Source organism: Oncorhynchus masou, chromosome 22 (assembly GCF_036934945.1).
Source record: "Oncorhynchus masou masou isolate Uvic2021 chromosome 22, UVic_Omas_1.1, whole genome shotgun sequence".
NCBI lineage: Eukaryota > Metazoa > Chordata > Actinopteri > Salmoniformes > Salmonidae > Oncorhynchus > Oncorhynchus masou.
Window position 1 is genome coordinate 16,723,513 of NC_088233.1, and position 23,140 is coordinate 16,746,652.

At 38.5% G+C, this 23,140-nt stretch overlaps 1 protein-coding gene across 5 annotated transcripts; it reads right to left on the reverse strand.

The window, feature by feature from the left end:
• Positions 1-4,500: 4,500 nt before the first annotated feature.
• Positions 4,501-21,564, reverse strand: LOC135509095 (paired box protein Pax-6-like). 5 transcript variants are annotated; one of them, XM_064929416.1, is made up of 13 exons: positions 21,343-21,564; positions 21,004-21,152; positions 18,144-18,197; positions 14,779-14,909; positions 14,413-14,454; positions 14,108-14,323; positions 13,632-13,797; positions 10,083-10,241; positions 9,698-9,780; positions 9,424-9,580; positions 9,060-9,172; positions 7,083-7,230; positions 4,501-5,796 (listed from the first exon to the last, which is right to left on the reverse strand). In XM_064929416.1, the coding sequence occupies exons 2-13, from the start codon at positions 21,014-21,016 to the stop codon at positions 5,711-5,713; spliced, it is 1,368 nt and encodes a 455-aa protein (XP_064785488.1). In that variant the 5' UTR covers positions 21,017-21,152; positions 21,343-21,564; the 3' UTR covers positions 4,501-5,710. The 5 variants fall into 5 exon arrangements, with proteins under 5 accessions (XP_064785488.1, XP_064785489.1, XP_064785491.1 ...); XM_064929417.1 differs by having other exon boundaries at positions 9,430-9,580; positions 21,343-21,561; XM_064929419.1 differs by lacking the exon at positions 14,413-14,454 and having other exon boundaries at positions 21,343-21,563.
• Between the last annotated feature and the right edge of the window lie 1,576 nt (positions 21,565-23,140).

A 23,140-nucleotide genomic window follows, 5' to 3' on the forward strand; every position in this document is an offset into this window, starting at 1 on the left:
ACAGTAGCATAATGAAACTCTGGAGCACGCCTTGCCTGCCTTCACGGGATGTTAGTGGCAGTGAAATCAGACATTTTGATCTCTATGTTTGTGCTGAATTCCAAATGATCTTATTTTTGTTTATTATGTTAGACACAGCTGCATAAACACGACGGAACGGGTTGACATTTGTTTCTCTGATGAGTTAGCTCGCACGCCACGCTGAAAGGAACAGTGTGGAATTATTTCAGCGAGCACATCTGCAGCGGATGACATCGCCGAGGATAATTGTGTCCTGTCATATTTAAATACTCCTTAAAAGCTAAATCTGTGACAAAGTGTCTCTCTCTATCCTTCTCCCTTTTCCTCTACAGATGTAGGATCTTAATTTGATCGCCCTGTTGTGGGAGAACTTTCCTGCGATGCAAGACATTTTTAAATAGTAGTGTATTTGAGGTTTAAAAAGGTTTCTGAAGTTTGTAATTTCCACTTTGAAATGTCAGACTTGATTTCCCCTTACGAATAATGTATTACCCACAAAAGAAATCCATTAATTATAATTATTCACATTTCCTGTTGGTTGCTGCAGAATTATTTTCCTGCTGTAGCAAGCTGGTTCAAATTAAGATCCTGCATCTGTAACCTCCTCACGTCCTGCCTAATGTGTTTGGACCCCAGGAACGGTAGCTGCTGCCTAAATACAAATGCAATAGCTCTCTCAATCTCTCTCCCTGTCATGCTCTCTCTCTCCCTCTCTTGCTCTTTCGCTCTCTCCTTCTACCTCTCTCTCCTGCTCTCTTTCTCCCTCCTTCCCTCTCTCTCTCTCTCTCTCTCTCTCTCTCTCTCTCTCTCTCTCTCTCTCCCTCCTTCTCTGTAGAAACATTGCCCCCAGACTAGTCATTTGAGCAGAAAACTCTATTTGGCAGAATCCAACAGGCTGCATTCAGAGCAGAGGCCTATAGGCATCATGTAGACACAGGTAGAAGCCACCTGGATTACCTCTGCCTTCTCTCTTTAACAACTTCTGTCACTAGACCACCAAACTACCATTCCATGCTCTCACAATCAATATGGCTCTCTGCAAGAGTACAGCAATGGATCTACACAAACACCTATAACACATCGTCCAAGTCTTTGGAAGTTCTAGGAAGGGTTGACCAGCACAAAAACAAGCTCATTCAGGGCATTAAGAAAAGGCCTTATTTCAGGTGACTTGCTTCAGGTTTCATCAGAGATGTTCGGCAACAAAAACAAAACACTTCTGTGACGGCACAAGAACAATCAGATCAAACTCTGGCAGACGTGTACAGCAGTGCAGCATTTCCTGTTTAATTTCAATATTTTGTGATGGGAGTGCTAGCGGCTCAACATGAATATTATCAGCTCTGTGTTCCATTGAGCAGAAACATTGGTCCTGTCCTGACACAGCCATGTCTGACTGAATCGCACGCACAGCTAGGTGATACGTGTCACATTGTGTGCTCTACAAATGCAAAGTCTACCAATGTAAGTCTGGTGGGTGTGAAACTATCATGTTCAAGGTTGCCCCTTGTTTCACACCTTTAACTCATTCTAACTGGTTGCCACTTGTCCATGGCTTATGATTGGCTGATTGGCTCCACTGTTGATTACATACTAATAAATGGCATTATGGTATTTATGCCAGTGCTGTCAATCAGATATTTTAAGCCTCATTGGATAGCTACCACCAACAGTGCCTTAGGAAATATGATTTCTTCTGTTAGTCAAAAAGAGATAAAGAACATGGTCATTGAACATTGAATGTTCCCAGCATTGTTGTTTTTATAATAATGACTGTCAGTGTGTGTTGATGCCTCACTGGTTCCAGCCTAGTGTTGTCAATGTCATTTACATCTTATGTAGAAGAAATAAAAATCAGTTGACATTGTGCTTCCGAGCATTACCTGTGTCTCTTTGGGGTCTCCTCTCCTCTCTACTCTGTCTCATATATCAGACAGCTCAAAGGAACAGTCTCTCTCCTTCCTGACCACAAACTGGCTCACTTTTATAAATGTCACCAATAAAAGTATGAAAGAGATACATTCCCATTTCTGTCAATGTCCAGTAGCTCCTAGTTGACTGCTGAGCAGCAGCTACGATCGGTGTCACATCAACCTCTCTCTGTGTCCACAGATCTGCTCTACCTAGAACACTGTAGAAGAGAAGAGATTCTTAAGCAGAGACTCAACGAACGCAACCATTGAAACGGGTGAAGTGCATTGTTTCTGTTATGTTAGAGAGCCCAATGGCTGACAATCCTTCTGTAGAGCGTCACAACTGAGATTGAGGCCAGGCACCAATACTGACATGGCTTGAATACTCACAGGAGAATAATGCTTGCTATGTACCAATGGATGACTGGCAAACGAGACCACATAGAAGGATCCCTAGACAGTCCCTGGTTATTTGGTGCTGATTGCATTCCAATTGTGAAGCCAGTCCCCCTTTTCCCCCTTTAGGAAAGAAGAAGCCTCTCCCAGTCTACTGTCTGTTTTGGGCCTGCTTCCTGAAGGCTGCTCTCCAAACAGGCATGTTCCCCTGCCAGCCCCCTGTCTGTCCCTCCCTCTTTATCATCTTTGTCCCACTCTAAACCTCACCTCCTCATACAGGTGTAGGGTCTTAGTTTAATCATCCTGTTCCAGAACAGCTTTCCTGCATAAAATGTGTAGTGTATTTGAGATTTCAAAAGGCCTCTGAAGTTTGTAATTTCCACTTTGAGATTTCAGACTTCTGATCTTCCCTCACAAAAATGTTTTATCAACCCCTACAAAAGAAATGTATGAATTATATGACCCTCCCAACTCCGTCCACTGGCATCCTAATAAGGAAACAAGAACACAAGAGAGAATACGGCAGACAGAGTGGGAGGGTCGTCACAATTGACATGATCATTCACATTTCCTGATGCTGCAGGATTATTTTCCTGCTGTAGCTAACTGTCTCAAATGAATATCCTACATGTGTAACCTCCTCAACTCCTACACTAGCTAGAGCTAGAGGGGAACCCAATCGCAAATGTATACCTGCTCTTTGGAACAGAGAGAAGGTAAATCGATAGGAAAAGAGGTGTGTTTCAGTGTTAGATGTACTTGAGGAAAGTCCATGGTCCAGAAACTTGGCCTCATTACTGAGAGTTTGGCATCATTGTATGGATTCTTGATTGCAGCTATCTTAAGTCAAGTGATCTAGATAATAAAGCTAGGCCTGACGTTTATGATGGAGAGAACCCTGGAGAGAACCCTGGAGAGAACCCTGGAGAGAACCCTGGAGAGAACCCTGGAAAGGACCATGGAGAGAACCATGGAGAGAACCCTGGAGAGAACCCTCATAATTGTTTGAAATAGCGTCTATTCTGAAATATGATAGCTGTTATAAGTATCTATTCTTAAATATGATAGCTGTTATAAGTATCTATTCTTAAATATGATAGCTGTTATAGTGTCTGTTCTGAAATATGATAGCTGTTATAAGTATCTATTCTGAAAGATGATAGCTGTTATAAGTGTCTATTCTGAAATATGATAGCTGTTATAAGTATCTATTCTGAGATGATAGCTGTTATAAGTGTCTATTCTGAAAGATGATATCTGTTTAAGTATCTATTCTGAAAGATGATATCTGTTATAAGTATCTATTCTGAAAGATGTTATCTGTTTAAGTATCTATTCTGAAAGATGATATCTGTTATAAGTATCTATTCTGAAAGATGATAGCTGTTATAAGTGTATATTCTGAAATATGATATGTGTGCACTAAATCATAGTTTGAGTAAACTTACTAGTTATTAAGCCAAGAACTACATAATGAGCTGATCAAGCTTGGAAACATATAATTGTCATGATATTGTAATGTACATATGAAGGCGTGGGAGCATAATTGTCTTTAAAATAGACAATGTAAAGCTCTATGCACAGCATAGCAGGCATTGTGACATGGGCTCTCCCTCTAAATGTTTTTTTTTCTCTAAACGTTTTCCAACGTGGATATCTTACTCAGGTTTCGTTACTACATGTGGCTTGTTTGGACTGAAATACCCACAAACGTGTAGGAAGAGCAGGACAATTGCTAGCCTGAACCCAGACCTGTTTGTGCTGTATATCCTACTCTTGGTGGTTTAGCATTGGAGTGTGATTGTTCACAATTTAGCATTCATAGGGCCCACTAGTTATCCATGTACTATTGACCTTTGGGTAATATAAAATATTTTCCAAACTATAACAGCTACATTTTCAGAATGTTCTTGTTGTATATACGTAATACTACAGTCTTCCTATAGTCTTTATGTAAGATAAACGTATTTTGCCCTCATATGAGATGAATGATGTCTACTTGCATTAAATAATTATGGCTGTATGATGATCTTATGATAACGTTTTGTTTACCAATGTTATAGGTCCTGAATGTTGCAGCAACATACACTCATTACCATCATCAATAGCATGTTGTTTTGATAGAATTAGTTAGCAACATAAAGCTCCCACTTAGACACTATCATACTGTACAAAATTACTTTTATATTTTGACAAAATACAAGAATGCTTAAATAAATGTATAAGGAAATATTTTTAAATACAATTGAATTTGACTCCCCAACCATACAATAGTCTAGGCATGGAACTGAGAGAGAGAAATGAGCTCAAGTCATCAACTGTAAGGAAAGATTGTTGCTCATAAGTGAAAGACCAACTGATAGACTAACATTTAAAACTCTGTACCTATCTAGAAGTTACCAAAATCTTTACAAAATTGGCAACAGAAGACGACAAAAGGAAATTGAGGTTGTGTAATAAATTATATACAAAGGCTTTGGTCAGTTTGTACAATCAACAATGGTTAATTTGGATATGTATAGATGCAAACCTCAAAAGGCTTTAGACTCTGGCAGGCCTTGCATTTCTATGCATTGTTGCAGTGAGAGTATTCTAGTAGCACAAAGTCAAGTAAAACACTTAAGTACAACTATAACAAATAACTTGTACCCGATTGAAAAAAATGAAATTAAAATGTGTAAAGCATATAGAATATTCTGAGAAATATAAATGAAATTAACTTTATTATAGAAATTGTTCCGGGAGACTGCTAGGGAAGACAAATAGTTACATTTCGACATAACAAACTGAATTATATCGAAGACACAATCTACCGTTTTTAGCTACCAAAACTCCATTTCAGCGGTTAATGCTTTCCATTTACAATGTTTCTGCCAGCAAGCTTTTGAAAAGAAAAGAATAGAGAAACAGGTGTCTCATACCCAACTGGTACCTGGAATGATACAAACTTGTTTCACCAGAGTCCACATTCTGTACACAGACTGGGAGAGCTTCTTGATATACATTGATAAATATGATTCATGGAAGAAAATTCTTCACAAATGATCTTCTTTTCAGCAGAAGCAAGGACCAACTCAGTTTCACTGTCCATCCACGTTGTTATTTTTTCATCATGACATACAACTGGCCATATACAAATACACCAAAAATGACATAAGTTGGAAACTGAAAACAGCTAGTTTTCCCCCCATTTACGATGTTACACCGGGCACTTTACAGAAGTCCTTTCTCTTTTTTTCTTCTTCAAGTCTTTGTGGCCAGAGAATGATAGAGAATGGCCCAATCCCAGTACAAAATAGTCTCTTTTAGAGTATTTTCTCAGGTCTGTAATAAAATACTGCCGGACAGACAATATCCAAGGAGTCACACGTTGAAAGTCTCTACTGTAGCCTGGGCCAGTACTGGGACATGTCTGCTTCACTGCCTGGGACTTGAACAGGAACAGATACTCCAGGAGAGATGAGACCTGACACAACAAACACAGAGCGGCGGATCAGTTCTGGAACCATATCGTCAGTAACTTCTAGTGTCTGCTCAGTAACATTCATTGAAATTTTAGCAAACACGCCATTATTCTCATAACAGAATTATTGCAAACAAGAATCTCCATATAATTGACATGTTCAATATTCATTGCAAAAATGTTACTTAATTTATTTATTTTTTACATGTGAACATCAATATTACCTATCTATCAAAATACAGTGCCTTCAGAAAGCATTCACACCCCTTGACTTTTTCCACATTTTGTTGTTTTAGAAAGTGGAATTAAAATGGATTAAATTTTAATTTTTTGTCAACGATCTACACAAAATACTCTAATGTCAAAGTAGATGTTTTTTTAAACATTTGTAGAACATTTATGAAAAATAAAACACTATCTATCTCGATAACACAAGTATTCAAGCCACTGAGTCAATACATGTTAGAATCATCTTTTGCAGCAATTACAGCTATGAATCTTTCTGGGTAAGTCTCTAAGAGCTTTCCACACCTGGATTGTGCAACATTTGCCATTATTCTTTTCAAGATTCTTCAAGCTCTGTCAAATTGGTTGTTGATCATTGCCAGACAACCATTTTCAGGTCTTGCCATAGATTTTCAAGCAGATTTAAGTCAAAACTTTAACTCGGCCACTGAGGAACATTCACTGTCTTCTTGGTAAGCAGCTCCAGTGTAGATTTGGCCTTGTGTTTCAGGTTATTGTCCTGCTGAAAAGTGAATTAATCTCACAGTGTCTGGTGGAAAGCAGACTGAACCAGGTTTTCCTCTAGGATTTTGCCTGTGCTTAGCTCCATTCCATTTATTTATTTTTTTATCCTGAAAATCTCCCCAGACCTTAATGATTACAAGCATACCCATAACATGATGCAGCCACCACTATGCTTGAAATGTGGAGATTGGTACTCAGTAATGTGTTGTATTGGATTTTCCCCAAATATAACACTTTGTATTCAGGACAAAAAGTGAATTGCTTTACCACATTTATTGCAGTATTACTTTGGTGCCTTGCTGCGGATATTTTTTATTCTGTACATTCCACTTTGACATTATGGGGTAATGTGTGTAGGTAGGTCTGTGACCCCCAAAATTTTTTTAATTTAATACATTTTTAATTCAGGTTGTAATGCATAAAAGTGTGGAAAAAGTCAAGGGGTGTAAATACCTTCTGAAGGCATACTAACATTTGCAAATGGTGTTTTGTAATTTCTTGGATTTTGTTTATTTTTTCATGCATTTTTCTCTGCTTACCTGTTGAGTTGCCTCCTGAACCAGCCATTGACTGGCTGTTCATATGTGCCTGCATATGAGGAGGGGTGTACGTGTCGTAGCTCCGTCCGTTGACTGAGGGACTGGTGGGAAGCATGCAGGAGTAGGAGGTCTGGCTGGACACAGGGGCCTAAGGGGACAACACACAGGCCAGTCAGATTCACCTGCTTCTCTGTCACCTAGCAACATCTCCTATTGTATCTACTAAGGGATGGGCCATGTCAAGCATGGGAACACAAATATTGTCTATCATATTTCAGCTAGAAATTCATCATAGTATTTAATACAGTGTTGCAGGTTTCAGCATTAACTTGTGTGACAAGTATGTATTTTTTATTTATTTATTTATTTAACCTTTATTTAACAAGGCAAGTCAGTTAATAACTTCTTGGTGACAGGGGGGCAGTATTGAGTAGCTTGGATGAATAAGGTGCCCAGAGTAAACTACCTGCTACTCTGTCCCAGATGCTAATATATGCATATTATTAGTAGTATTGGATAGAAAACACTCTGAAGTTTCTAAAACTGTTTGAATGATGTCTGTGAGTATAACAGAACTCATATGGCAGGCGAAAACCTGAGAAATATCCAATCAAGGAAGTGGGAAATCTGAGGTTTGTAGTTTTTCAACTCTTTGCCATTCCAATATACAGTGTAAATGGGGTCATATTGCACTTCCTAAGGATTCCACTAGATGCCAACAGTCTTTAGAACTAGAGCCAGGTGTCTGGGAAAGTGCCACAGGCTCTAAGGCGCAGTCACAAGAGAGTTAGCTCTCGTTCCATTGCTTTTCTACAGACATAGGAATTATCCGGTTGGAACATTATTGAACATTTATGATAAAAACATCCTAAAGACTGATTCTATACTTAGTTTGACATGTTTCTACAACCTTTAATAGAACTTTTTGAACTTTTCCTCCGATATTTGTCTGGACCTGAACGCGCGTTTCGGATTCCTGGGAGTGCATTCTGATGAAGATCATCAAAGGTAAGTAAATATTTGTAATGCTATTTCTGACTAATGTTGACTACACAATATGGCGGATATATTTTTGGCTGCTTTGTTGTCTGAACGCTATACTCAGATTATTGCATGGTTTGCTTTTCCGTAAAGTTTTTTTGAAATCTGACACAGCGGTTGCATTAAGGAGAAGTATATCTCTAATTCCATGTATAACACTTGTATTTTCATCAACATTTATGATTGGTATTTCTGTAAATAGATGTGGCACTCTGCACAATTACCGCATGTTTTAGAACGACTGAACATAATGCTCCAATGTAATGTGAGATTTTTTTATATAAATATGCACTTTATCGAACAAAACATACATGTATTGTGTAACATGAAGTCCTATGAGTGTCATCTGATGAAGCTCATCAAAGATTATTGATGAATTTTATCTCTATTTGGGCTTTTTGTGACTCCTCTCTTTGGCTGGAAAAATGGCTTTGTTTTTCTGTGAGTTGGTGGTGACCTAACATAATTGTTTGTGGTGCTTTAAAGCATTTTTTAAATCAGACACTGTGGCTGGATTAATGAGAATTTTATATTCAAAATAGTGTAAAATACATGAATGCTTGAGGAATTTTAACTATGAGATTTTTGTTGTTTTGAATTTGGCACCCTGCACTTTCACTGGCTGTTGGCGAGGTGGGACGCTACCGTCCCACATATCCCAGAGAGGTTTTAAGAACACATTCTTATTTACAATGATGGCCTATGAGCAGTGGGTTAACTGCCTTGTTCAGGGGCAGAACAACAGCTTTTTACCTTGTCAGCTCAAGAATCTACTACTCCAACACTCTAATCACTAGGCTACCTGCCTCCGTATACTTTTTATAGGTTGACAACATATCTTTATCGTGGTCATTCATTTAGATGCTATGCTAAGTCATTACAAAAACAACGCCAAAATACTGCTTTAATTATTGGATCTGACAGTGATGTACTTACTTGCATAGGCAGGTTGTTGGCCATGGTGAAGCTTGGCATAGGTGGCAGGGCACTGTATGTGTTTGTAAGGGCTGTGTCTGGTCTTCCCAACATGGATCCTGATGAGAACGACACTGCAGGGGGAGGATATAGAAAGGTATTTTAGATAACATTCTGCACCTGATTGCCAATTGTATCATTGACATGCAGGAACATAGAATGGATTGTGTGGCTCTCCTGACTCTCACACATATTTGTACACTAAATGTTTGTTCTCCATTCTGATTAGGCTACAGTACTAAAATCACAAAAATAGACCCTACAGGCAATACATGACGGTGGAATGTATCTGATGTAACATAAGGTTTTGATAAAGATCACTGACTCCAACCTGGTGCTGTGGTCTGTGGGATGGGCTGGTAGACACTGGTGCTGAAACTGCTGCTGATAGGGATGTGACTGGAAGAGTTACTGGCTTGTCGTCTTTGATTCCGTAGTTTCTCCTCCCTCCTCCACTTTGCCCTTCTATTTGAAAACCACACCTGAAACCACAGTCATGTTTCAAAGGTTAGTGTTGGATTTGTCTGCTGTCACTTCTGTGAATGTGGTTATCACGTTGTGGTTATCATGTTAATTGGCACAAGGAGCGGTTGCTGTACCTGTATTCTGGCCTCTGGGAGGTCAATTTTTGCAGCAAGTCTTTCCCTTGCGAAAACATCTGGATAGTGAGTTCTTTCAAACTCTGAAACAAAAACAACATCAGTACAAACTACAAAGGAAGTCATTAAATGGGCTATACATAACATATGCCTAAAAAAATCATTCAGACTAAAGTAGTTGTTGAAAAACGGATAATTTGTAGTGAATAAATTATTCTGAAAACAGTATTCTGTGGTGATATTCAAAATAAATAGACCCAGTTATGAGTCAGCCATGATGCTTTACTTTTGTGTAAAAGAGATTAATTTAGTATCACCAGCTCTTAATGAGATTACTTTGGCCGAATGTTGGACAAGAACCTGTGACAGTGGCGGTATAATGTACCTTTCTCAAGCGCTTCTATCTGTTCTTGTGTGAACGAAGTGCGGTTCCTTTGCAATTTTCTTTTCAGCTGAAGTCTCATTTGGGTCTCATCCGAGTCTTCTCCATTCGAACTTATTGAATTAGTGTTCTCACCTCCACCGTCTGACTGTGGACAACCATCTGAAACATACAGAATCAACCAATCAATACAAGCTATCACTCCTTCTTCAGCTTCCATGCATAGCATGAGGTGCACCTGTTGGGAAGTAAATGTGATCATGTTAGAGTTTTGCCCAAAACCCATCTGTGTGTAAAATATTATCTTAAAATAAGTGAAATGTTAAGACAGCTGGAAGAAGACTCTGCTTCTTCCAGCTGATATTGACTTGGTTTGACAATTCATTGCATTATTTCGACCAAATATTATTAGTTACGTCAGGCTATAGAAAAGGCTATACAATTTAGTAGGAAATGATTTATTTTGGCTTATATCTTTTATGACCATGTAACAATGTCTATCGTGCAGAAATACAACAAAATGCGGTAGAACCTATTCAGATCCACTGAAATGCTTTAAAATCCAAACGTTCCCTTTATAAATGTTAGCTTTTTCCACATGGATGTTTGTGCACCCTTTGAAATAACCCCCAACACTTGAATAAAAGCTATTTTTCACAACCACACAAAACCAAGAGCATAAGGGAAACTATTCAATTCACGGTCTATGGAGGGGTTGGCAAACTTTCGTGGGCAGAATTTTGAGGACACAATTGGAGAAGGCAACAAAGGGATTCTCTGGAGGCACTCAGTACCCTTCATTGTAGCTGGAGGATTCCAGTCAACAGACTTTTCAGCTTAGTATGTTAACCTTTATGCACTGCTATCATTAATCACTGTCTCCTAGGATGCCCTGTTCAACACCAGTTAGGATTTATACCTTCTTTAGGCCATAGAAGAAAATCCCCCAGCACATACTGAATGAGACATCACTTGCTCAGGCCCTGTTTGTTAGACCTACATAAAGGGGACAGGGAAACCAACAGTGAGTTAGGGGGGCCTCAGTGATTGGCGTTGTTAAACACTTTATTCAGCATCCCTTTGCTCCATTACATTATGTCTATGTAGCAAGATGATATAGACTGGTTATGTAGGCCTAGATAAATCTGCTTTGACAGTTTATTGTGCAGGAGATTACCATTTTACGTTTCGTATGATTTTTTCAACATGCCTGGGCAGGTTGCTCAGTATAGTCATAAACTGTATTCGTAAGGAATATAAGGAATATAATCTTGATATATTTGAAAAACACATCAGCAGTGACCCATCATCATATGTGGGTATCTTATTCACTCTGCGTTGACGTTATGTGTATGTCTTTCTGACAGATTTGTACTTTCAAAACCAAATGTATTATTCAGAACCAGGTGTAAACATACGCAACGATTAAGTTATCCACTTTAAATGTCTCTCCAAAAAGAAAGTTTATCAGTGGCCAGCGGGCTGTAGTTTTGTAGCTAATCTGTCAAAAGGAGTGAATGTGCGTCCTATTATCCATCAGCCAGATCAACTGCCGCTAGATTTGGGATTTGTTTTCATTAATGAAAGACGCTGGGAAATGTACCGTTCCATAGTATCACGTGTCGCAATCAGTGAGGCGTAAAACAAGCCAAAATATAGAGAACCTTAAATAGAAACTTAAAACATTCTGGGTACCCCTGAAAGAGAACGTGCTTAAACCCTATAGACAGCTTTAGTCCTCTAGAAAGAAAAAGAAGATCAGAAAAACTGTCACGTTGATCCCTAAAAACACGAAATAGCTCGGGAGAGTTTTTACCCTCTCCTTATGAAAGAGTTCTGTCTTTGTAGGCCCTGTCACTCTGATGAATTCCTTATTTTATTCACTGTTGCATGGCGTTTATCAGATTGAGACCATATTTGTCCCCCTCTGAGACCTCACCCAACCGCATGCTTCCAGAGTAATGGATTCTTAATGCCCTTGAAATCGCACTCCACGCAAGTATAGACACTTATGGCAGAACACAAGTGAACATATGATGTTCGTATAGCTGGTTGTGTTGTTTACACACACATTTTGAATAGACAGGATAAAAGAGATACATTTGAAGTACAAACAACAACAGCGTTATTATTCATTTTTAATAATATTAGCCTATATCATTGTGATAAGATTATATAGGTTTAGATGATATACTTAATACTATTATGATACTATTATAATAACAGTAGTGCCTAGTTAATAATAATAATTATAATAATAACAAAAAATAGAATAAAATAAATATATATATATATATTATTGCTAATAAAAAATAGGCTACCATTTGTTACTCATGACACTTGGTCACCTGTCATCATCACCTGTCATCATCGCCTGTCATCATCGCCTGTCATCGTCACCTGTCATCATCACCTTTCATCGTCACCTTTCATCCACCTTAATGTAATTGTTGGGGTTACTTCGTTCTACCAAGAGCTCCAAAGCCAACAGGACTTTAAGAGTTGGAAAAAAAATGTATCGTGAAAAAAATACAAATGTAGGCCCATCAAAGCACTTCTCGCGACAGAAATAGTTGCCAACAACAACAACAAACTGCAGATATTATGAGGGAGAAAACACGATTATTTGTATATCTATAGTGTCCATACTTTATTGTTTAGTTCTCTTAAAACTGACGTATCTAATTGGCAGGTGGTGCCATATCGTGTCCAAAGGTCTCCAGTGGAACATTTCTACAGCTGTCTCCTCAAACTAGACGCTTATTCATGTCGCCCTTAATGAGAAACAAAACGTTCTCTAATGAGCAATTACATAGCGACAGAACTGTTCCCATAACAAATTCTTGCGTGTGACAGAAACATCCTTTGTACAGATATTCCGCACACAGCTTCAGATATTTTTCATCCTCGGTCAATGCAAAATATAGTAGGCCTACAGGCCTAGGAATGGATCAATCGTGCAAACTAAATCGTGCAGACTAAATCGTGAAGACTAAATTGTGAAGTTACAACCATATTGTAAAAAAAAGTTGATAGAAAAACATGTCAAGAATTTGCAATGTAATAACTAGTCGAAGTAATCTGTGAATCTCAACAAGCTCTCACACTCTCACATCAGAATAAGACGTTCATCTATGCTTCCCAAAAGTGTTTGGTTACTTCTCTGCATATAGAACAGCAAATGAATTATAGTTCCATGCATAGGTCAGATAAGTCTAATGAACCAGATGCGTTAGTGATAAACAATATCAGCTGAACTCAAAGATTTTCGAATTTTTCAAAGATGTTCGATGTTCCCATGTTACTTTAAACAATGTAACAATAATTAACCTAATAATGTTGTAACAGGATATAATAAAAAGTAAATATTATTGTTTATTTTGGTAATAACACTATTGTAATAATATAGACCTAATATAATCATACAGCCTACGATACTACTACTACTACTAATAATAATAATAATAATAATAATAATGGTAATTAATCGTTATAAAAACAACATAATAAAGACACCCGCACTTCACTCGTCTAATCCAGTGATTATCTTACCTGGGTTGGGCTGTCCTGGCACTGAGGTACCAGGGTACCAGCCCGGGCGGGTCCCCCACGTCCCAGTCTGACCGTTCAGCATTCTCAACTTCTCATACATGCCATCTGCGCCCATCTGTTGCTTCTCGCTAGCCAGGTTGCGCAGTACTCTGTTTATCGACGACACCTGAAAGACAAATCCAAAATCCTTCACATTAATTAAACGTGCTTGGCGCTTGTTTCCCTTGTTGTGACGGCACATTGGCTTGCATGTGATCTGCCACATAAGTGCATGCATACCCTCACATTCACAATATGTATTTGGATAAGAAAATCGCTATCGAAATGGGAGATTAACAAAATATCAATTGCATTTTCAATTTGTGTAATTATTCTGAAACAGGTGCATAATCATAACCAATATGGAGGTCAGTTGTTCATGGTAATTTTTTAAGCGTATTATGGTATGACTAATAACTTACACTCAATGAACTTACACTGGGTATATTATCGTTTGTGCAGACCCCCTCGGATAGCAGTCTGTCACGAATTTCCCACGCGAAGATTGACGGGCACTCCCTCTTGTATACTGCAATTTTCCCGACCACCTCGGGAGTTGCTACTCTTGGTTTGCTACCCCCGATCGCCCTTGGTCTGATGGAGCCGGTTTCATAGTATCTGCCCAGAATCTTACTCACACAGCCGTTTGACACCTAAATAGAAAACAATAGACACAAATCACATACATTATTTAAGACTAATGTGAAATATATGTTTATACTACAAACATTGTTACGCTTACGTTTTCATTGTCCAGCACTTGAACTTTTGCATCACCATGGGTCTATAACACAAGAAATATACCTTGAATGGTACGGTAATTTAATTTGCACTGGATCACGGCATCTACTTTGGATGGTTGTGTTTGCAGGTTGTATCCTAACATATCCTGGTATCACCACAAACCATAATTCATTGCTGCAATGAAGTAGCCTATTTATTCGTGCGTAATATTATATTTTCAAAACTGCAACTTAAAATGGTTTGAACTGACAATAGTTGGACGTGCATTGAGTTGGTCTATATTCTAAATAAAAATCACGCATTAGGAATATTATTCTAAAGCGTTTTACTGGTGCAGACAGAGAGAAGAATGCAGTGTTATCACCTGCAGAATCCTGGATATATCGCACGGCCGCGCGCCACTGTGAGCAAGCTCGACTATTTTCTGTCTGGTGGTGTCCGGCAGGGGTCTGCCGTTGACGAACACTCCGCCAAGCTGATTCACTCCGCTGTGACCTGGGCAGAGACAGGGGATGCACTCTCTTTAGTTAAGCCATTAATAAAGAGCTGTGATTTAAAAAAACAGCAGCCTCTTCAATACAGATGCAAGCGTTTAGATGTTAACTATGCAAAATAAAGTTATCAAACAGAACAGGAGACAAGAAACTAAACTGGACGTTCAGCACCAAACATCGGGAAATCACGCTGGAATTTGAAGTCTGTAATGATTGCCATTGTTCATCTGTCATATGTTCTAAATGCTTTCCGATGTCATTATTTTCTACATTCTTGTTCTAATCACACGAGCAGAACATTGATTAGCGGTGTGGTATGATCTCGACCAAAACATCTCCAGCCCACTGATCCGAGATTTGTGCATCTTTGCAAAGCTTTAAGATCAAATAGCGTAATGGCATTTGCGGCACAGCATTTTAAGGTAGTAATTACAGTATAATTTCAAGACTTAAAAACAAATCGTCACCTAATCCAACTTTACATCAACCTGATATTACACCAGCTAAAACACCATAAATGCTAATTTAATCAGGTTTCATGCGAGTTCATTAGCAATATCCAGTTTAGGATAGCCCAGAAAACCAAACCAAACCTGAAGTCCAATAGAAAAGCAGCCTCCTTGTATCCGCCTACGTTTGCTCTAGTTGTCCGCTCCCTTCCCTTCGAAGCCTCCCGTTAAATTGACTCCAAGAGCACAAGCTCCTTAGCAATAAATAAGCTCCAAATATAGAAGAGGGGGAAAATATGATGAGCCTGGCTGACATTTGTCTTTAGAGTAAAGCTAGCTACACGTCAAGTTTGATGTTAATTTCTGGAAATAGGCGGAAGTCGCCCTGGATCATGCATGGAAGGCTAATTGAAAAGATCAGTTGGAGCACTTGTGGCAGGCATGTCACTTTATGACACTGCTCTGCTTTTGAAAATGGCATCGTCACGACAAATAGTAGCATGATAAAACGACCCTTTCTGTCTGCATTTGGATATCACTCAGACTAAATTGGACTCTACTCATTTACCCTTCAAGGGAAGCTTCATTTTATGGTAGCCAAGGGGCTGTGCGCGGGCACGAGGATAGGAGCGCGCGTCGCTCTTAATATATCAAAAGTGACATCCTTTTTTTTTCAAGCGACAAACCATATTTGTTATTATGAGTCTGCTGTAGATGTTTGCACTCTCTCTTGTTTTATATATGTTCTGTTATTGTTTTAAAATAATAATTAAATAAGCCCTACATCAATTAGAATATTACATTAGGCCTTAAAAAATAAAATTACACCTGCTTGTGAATTTGTTGTCTACTGCCATTGTGCTAAATTTACAAATTATAGCCCAAACCAGGGCGTAAATACAGGCTATTCGCCCAGGAGAAGACTGCTGTAAGAGCAAATCCATCGCTATGTTGAGGTTAATTCCAGGATTAGATAAAATCAATTGTGTTTGTGCATTTGATAGGCCAGCAGGGAAAAGCATATTGAAGATTTATTGGCTTTGAACGCGCCTCCCGTATAGGCCTAGTGCTCATATAAATTCACTTGATCACTGCCACACAGAGATAAGAATATCCAATCTAACTTTCACTCGAAAGGTTAAATCTCAATCATTAAATAATTCCCCACGGCGAGTGGTGTCGATCTCGCCTGGTGGCAATGATTATGCGCCTTGTATTCTATTGCAAGTCAATTAATAGGAAAACATATGGCGTCAATTTGGACGCTCAGTTCCATATACACCCAGGAGTTATTAGCACAAAGCCTGCAGAGCCAGCCGCGACCTTTAGACAATCTGAAGGCCTCACCCGAATCATATCTGCTCAGTATTTCGCTCAAGAGATCACCACAGTCCACTGCCATCACAATGTAAAAATGTAACAAGAGATAAATGAAGGCATAGTTCTATACAATCTTGATTACAGGATAATACATAGCCCTAATATTTTGGTGGCCAGTAGGTCCATTTAAAAAGTAAGGACAGACACAATGTACATTTTGATGCGGTATTTTTTTTTCATGCAAATAAAAAACTCGTATATTGCAATTATTTGAAGACCTCAGGTTTCTTTTCAAACGTGAGAGGGAATATGGGACTTCACATCACCGTTCAATTATTGAATATGGCCTACTTAAACTGACCTAGATTCAAATGCTTTGTTTGGTTGGAGGTCTTTCAAGTGTATGCGTCACATCTTCCCTCTGATCCTACGTCTATAACTTGTTAAATTTAGGTCTGATATAAAAAAATATACATGAGGTGCAAAAGGCTAAGCCAAGACAATATAATGTACTGGCATAAATATGAAAGCACACTGCAGCACAAACGTGTCGTTGATTTTAAGAGAATGAGAGTAAGCCATTCCACACACCTTCGTTATAGTCATACACCTCTTGTCCAGCATTAAAAAAGAACATTTATGTATTTTATTGTCACTCTGTCAACGATACAAAATTATGAATTATGAATTACTGAATAGCATTTCAAATATGTAAATACTGCTCTAACGTGTATAGTCGCCATGTGTTCATAAAAAAATACTCTGAAAGTCTCATCAAAGCATTACCCCTCACACTGCGGTTATACAGAACGAATAACATTTTCATAAACATGACATATTCTCCACGAGATGCATGCAATGTCCATTAGTGCATATATAATGGGCAATGTGAATTGGCACACCCCAACTGGCGTTTCTGAAATGTTATTTTATCATATTAAGAATACACTTTTCCTCTTCTTTCTTTCTTTCTTTCTTTCTTTCTTTCTTTCTTTCTTTCTTTCTTTCTTTCTTTCTTTCTTTCTTTCTTTCTTTCTTTCTTTCCTTCTATTAGTGTTGTATTATTATTGTGTAGGCCTATACGTGACAACACAGCTTATTTGGAAGTTGTATGTAATTAGACAATAAATACAACCATCGAGGCCTTCTACTTCCTGCTAGCCTCTTCTCTGATAGTTCGTGATAGTGCAGGTGCAGATATTGGGTATATTTCAGTTGTTACACGTACAGGTTAATAGAAGCATACTAGTCAAAGTCCACTGATACAAATACAACTGTGTGGATCAAAATAATGAGAATGAGCATATATAAAACATTCCTAATTCAGAAAATGTAAACATGTCGAAAAATCTTGGCCTTATTCTACACAAACATGCAAACTAATATATGCAGCATACATGTTATGTGCACACATGTTTCCTTACAGCTCAGTGTATATAGTTACTCTGAAAAAAACATTCACTTACTGTTTTGCATCATGGACGCGACGCCAGATTCCCACGTGGCCCGGTTATAGTATTCTATTAGTCATGGGAAAGAATAGCAATGATTAGTATTGCTAATAATATTACAATACTCAGGATACATACACATCGCAGACATTGATTTGGTGCAATTAGACAATTACGGTGGGAACTATATCACTCATGAATACCTCAGGGTGCAATAAGCTATTATTCATTGATATTTCATAATATGAGAGCATAATATCGTTTGTTGTTCTATAGATTTTTGAATATATATATATATATTCAGTGTTTAAACTTGCCTGGAAACAGTGTGGACTGTCCGCTTAAAACAATTTAAAGAATCTCTCATCTGCTTCTCACTAGTTAATAAATTCTCCCTATGGACAAAGCAAAACATTTTATTAGTAGGCACCTGAGCTTTTGTTTTTATTAAGTCACACTTACTGCAATATTTTCTAACTCATTTCATGAGATAAATAGCATTGCAGTAATTTTAGAAAACGTTAAATAGTTTATTATCAGCTTTTGAGTGTATTTTAGGTGTATTGAGAGTAAGCTGGCTACCTTTAGGAAATAATGTTAAGGAATTTTGAATTAATTTGCATATTAAGATCTCAAATATGACTGTTATTATATTGTCCGTGAAAACTTTAGTCAGTAATATAGGTTTAAGATGTCTTTATATGTAGTCGTCTCGTGACACACGCTGTCTACCTCGCTTGGCTGCTTTGGAAAGTGACGTCGGGAGGGGGTGAAGGCTCTCCAACAAAGCCTGCAGAATTTCAACAATGGCGTCCTTTCTGCTTCTACACCAGAACCCAGAGAGCATAACTCAAGCTCACTAACTAGCTACACAGCCTCGAACTAAACGTACCAACAACTCTCAGGAATACAAAGAGCTGTAGGGAGCAACCCCCTCCCACTGCAACCATGCCCAGCACAACACCCTCTCACACCGCCACAGTTACACTGCTGCTTGCCGTGACCCGGTGCCCGTATCCCTCTGCTTTTTTGTTTGTCTCGATTTGGAAAATAGAAACGCAATTTCTTGTTTTAAATATCTGGAGGTAATTCTGTTGCTGCTGTGTGTCGTTAGGATTGTAAAAAAATATACAACAGCTCAGTGGGGTGCTCAATTGGAAAAAGACAATTGCCATAAAGAGCCCATTCAAAACATTTGCCGAAAAGGAGGCCACTAAGGAAATAGTCCACGCTTTGATTTTCTCCCTTTTTATCTTCTCATTTTTAAACAGGCAATGGACTGAACGTGTGTGTATTTACAGTGTGCAGCCACAAATAAATAGCCTATAGCTTACATCCAAGCATAGAGCCAAGCTGCTATTCATGTGTATGAAGATATTCCAAAGAAGCTGTAAATTCAACTAACTCATCATCATAACTCATCATTTATAATCATTTTCTAAAATAAAGTTAGGAAAATTAAATGCACTATTGGTTCACTGATTATATACGTTTATAATTAGACAGGTGTATTGGATTTTTCTCATTCTCTCTTCTAATTACTTTCAAATGCAATTATGCAATGGGCAAATGGGGAAGAGCAAAGTAAAGGGTCTCGAGTTTATTTTGATTGTATGTGTAAAATAATCCATTAACCTTTAATCATTCAACTCATTTGATATAGAAATTAATTAAGCATAAACTTAACCCGGAAGCAGTCTACTTGTAAACCAAACTTTTTCATGTCATGAGGTGCCAATAATTAGCGTATTGTGCAAGTCTAACTAGAATTGTATAATTTATTTGATGCCGTGTGTAAAATAGGAAGGCCTCATCTGCATTTTGCCCGTTTTAATTCACAACTACAACCATTTTAATTGAACATGCATCTTCAGACTTGTAAGGCCTATATTATTCCTGATTATTCCCTTCATTTATATGCAGAAAAACTCCATAAATGAACAATGTCCTGATAGGAAGTTGAACACAGTAACATTTGATATATCTACCACTATATATAGCTTCCATATATTTTGCTCATAGACTACAGCAATATCGTACTGGGAGAGTCAAATGCATAATGCACAGCCTAATGTTATAAATCATATTAGGTAATTAACCACTAATATAAACAATGGTTTTGAAGTCGTGATTTTTCTGTATTGTCTTATATTTGTAGTACGTAAAACGTAACTATGCACTTATTCTAATCATTATTACTTTGTGTGGAGAAATAGCTATAATAGACTAATCTATTCGAGTTTATTTCTGAATTATTTTCACATATATCCTGCATGTTAAAAACATTACTATTTGCGTTCAGTAAGTATAATACTTAAATTGTCATTGAATAGAGGAAAATGTATCCTGAAAATGATTAAACATTTGCCAAACTTAGGAAAAAGTTAAAAGAACATTTTTTGTGATGGCGCCCGGGTGAGGCCGACTGTATGATTCAACTTGACACCCTTGATCATCGCATCATCACGTCCCCATTCTTTGGACTGATCATTGTCTTGGCCTGACTTTTTACTCTTCCCTGTCATACATAAGCATTAAGATAACTGCAAGCACCGACGGAATAAAAGCAAAAGCACAGCATAAATACATCAGGAGGAACCTAAATGTTCAAATCAGGCTGCCACTAGTCTGCGTACCAAAGTTCCTTTGTTAAATGACCAGCACTAAAAACTTTTGAGCCGTTCGGACTCTTCCTAAATTACAAAAACTTAAACGTTATTAACTTGGAGTTTAATTAGCATTTCAAACACTTAACCTACTTTTTGATGTTTCACTCTAAAATGGTGTAATGTGTACGTTATAGGCTATACGAGTGAATAATGTGTGCTGTCTGAAATGTGGGCTAGGTACAAAGTGCCAAGAAATCAGAGCTTACCTTTTTGAGGCATCCTGTGTACACTGCAGCCAAAGCCTTAGTTGATAAGTCTGAGCACAAATGAGACGGAGCCACAGTGCTGTATAGCCCCTGCGAAGAGTTTGTCTTGTATATATGTTCCAAGTGATCTTGAATAGAGATGGAAATCCCTGCGAAGGAAGCAGAGATTGACAATAAAATGGGTTGTCAGGGCAGCGCGAGACTGAAAATGTGCGCTCGTGAGTTGGTGAGAGAGAGAGAGAGAGAGAGAGAGAGAGAGAGAGAGAGAGAGAGAGAGAGAGAGAGAGAGAGAGAGAGAGAGAGAGAGAGAGAGAGAGAGGGTAGCGCAGAGCAGCGCACCTATGCTGATTGGTGATGGTACAAGTGTATTAATGTATGTGTTCCTGGTCTGTGCCTCGCCTCCACTCCTCTTCAGTGCCGATTAGCAGTGCCTGACCTCTGTCATCGTCTTCCAGCGAAACACTTCCTCCTACTCCGCCGTGCAGAGCGGGAAACGGGGCAGAGCCAGTGCTAGCTTTTCAAACCTACTAATAACTCTGCACATGCAAATTCACTTATCCCTCTCTAACATACACACACACGCACGCACGCATACGCACACACACACACACACACAGAAACACACACACACACACACACACACACACACACACACACATACACACACACACACACACACACACACGTATACACATATACACACACACATATACACACTGAAAATGTCCTTTAGAAATGCTATTGGATGCTATTGAAGGCTAACCATTGGATAAGGAACGGCAAGTGCAACTCACAGGGCTCCACCATCGTGGAACGCAGACAAGCTTTCCTACACTAACGATGAACCTGAAGTTATACATGGACATACATGGTGCGCGCCGACCTCAAATTGATCAACATTAACAATTTGCAGTCCATCTTTATCGTTTACACTGATAATCCACTGATAAAGACAAACAAAGCAACACTTTACTAATTTAGCCTACATAAGTTGATATCTTATCTATTTGTAATATTAACATTTATATATATATTTATCTAAAGGCTGAATTGAAATATTCAGTTTAGGAATTATCTGGCTATCACTTCTGAAAGCGATCTTTACGCAGCAGCCATAAGTGCAGTGTCATAATTGCAAACTTTCTGCACTTGTCGCTGTTGATTATGACATCACATGGTAGATTTTGTTGTTAAGACCTAAATTACAAACAATATCTATACACTAAATTAATATAATAGCGAGAACGATAATCTTACTTAATTTTCAATGGACCAAATGATAGCCAAGACGCAGCGTCCAAGCTTCTATAGGACAGATAACACAGGACGTAAATATAAGCAAATTACTTTGCAGTCATGACCACACAGCAGACCTACATTTGTTGAATGCCTGGCCATTAACGCACACCATACACTCCAAATCAACCCCTCCGTGCCTGAATTTGACTTTACACTTGGAGCACCAGTCTCGGCTATGGGTGTTCCCATCATTTATTCAAATGGAATAGATTCCGGGTCGTGGGATAAGAAACAGGGGGGGGGTGGCTGTGGCATGGTGGGGTAACCTACAAGAGGGGAGAAAAGTGTCGGGAGACGCAGAGCATAAAATGAAGTCGTGGATGCATACACTTGACTTCCTTTGACATGTGAAAAGTGCTAAAAGTCAGAGCTCATCAATAAACTGAATAAGTCCTGACAACCATTGCATTCCCAACTAAAGTACAATGAGAAGACAAACGACACTGCCAAAGAGTTTGCATCGCAATGAAAGGGCGGCTAGGATAATGAGCTGCCGCGACCGTCATGCACTGTCATCTCGAGTCCCGTGGTGAAACTCTGTCACTTCCTAATATTTGCACAAAACTTTCATTCCACTCCTCTACAATCCTTGCTGCAAATTCTTATTACGTGGACGGTTTACTATTGCCTACACACTGTTTTTGCAGTGCGCAGAAGTGCTAACGAAGTTAGGCTACCAATGTGGCTATTTTTTTATTCCAATGAACTCTGCTGTCATACGTGGAATATATAGTTAGACGCAGTAAAGTAGGCTACATGTGTCTTAGAATCAGGAATAAAATAGCAAATTATTCTAATGACATTATTTGTATAAGATCAAGATTCTATTTATCTGTAG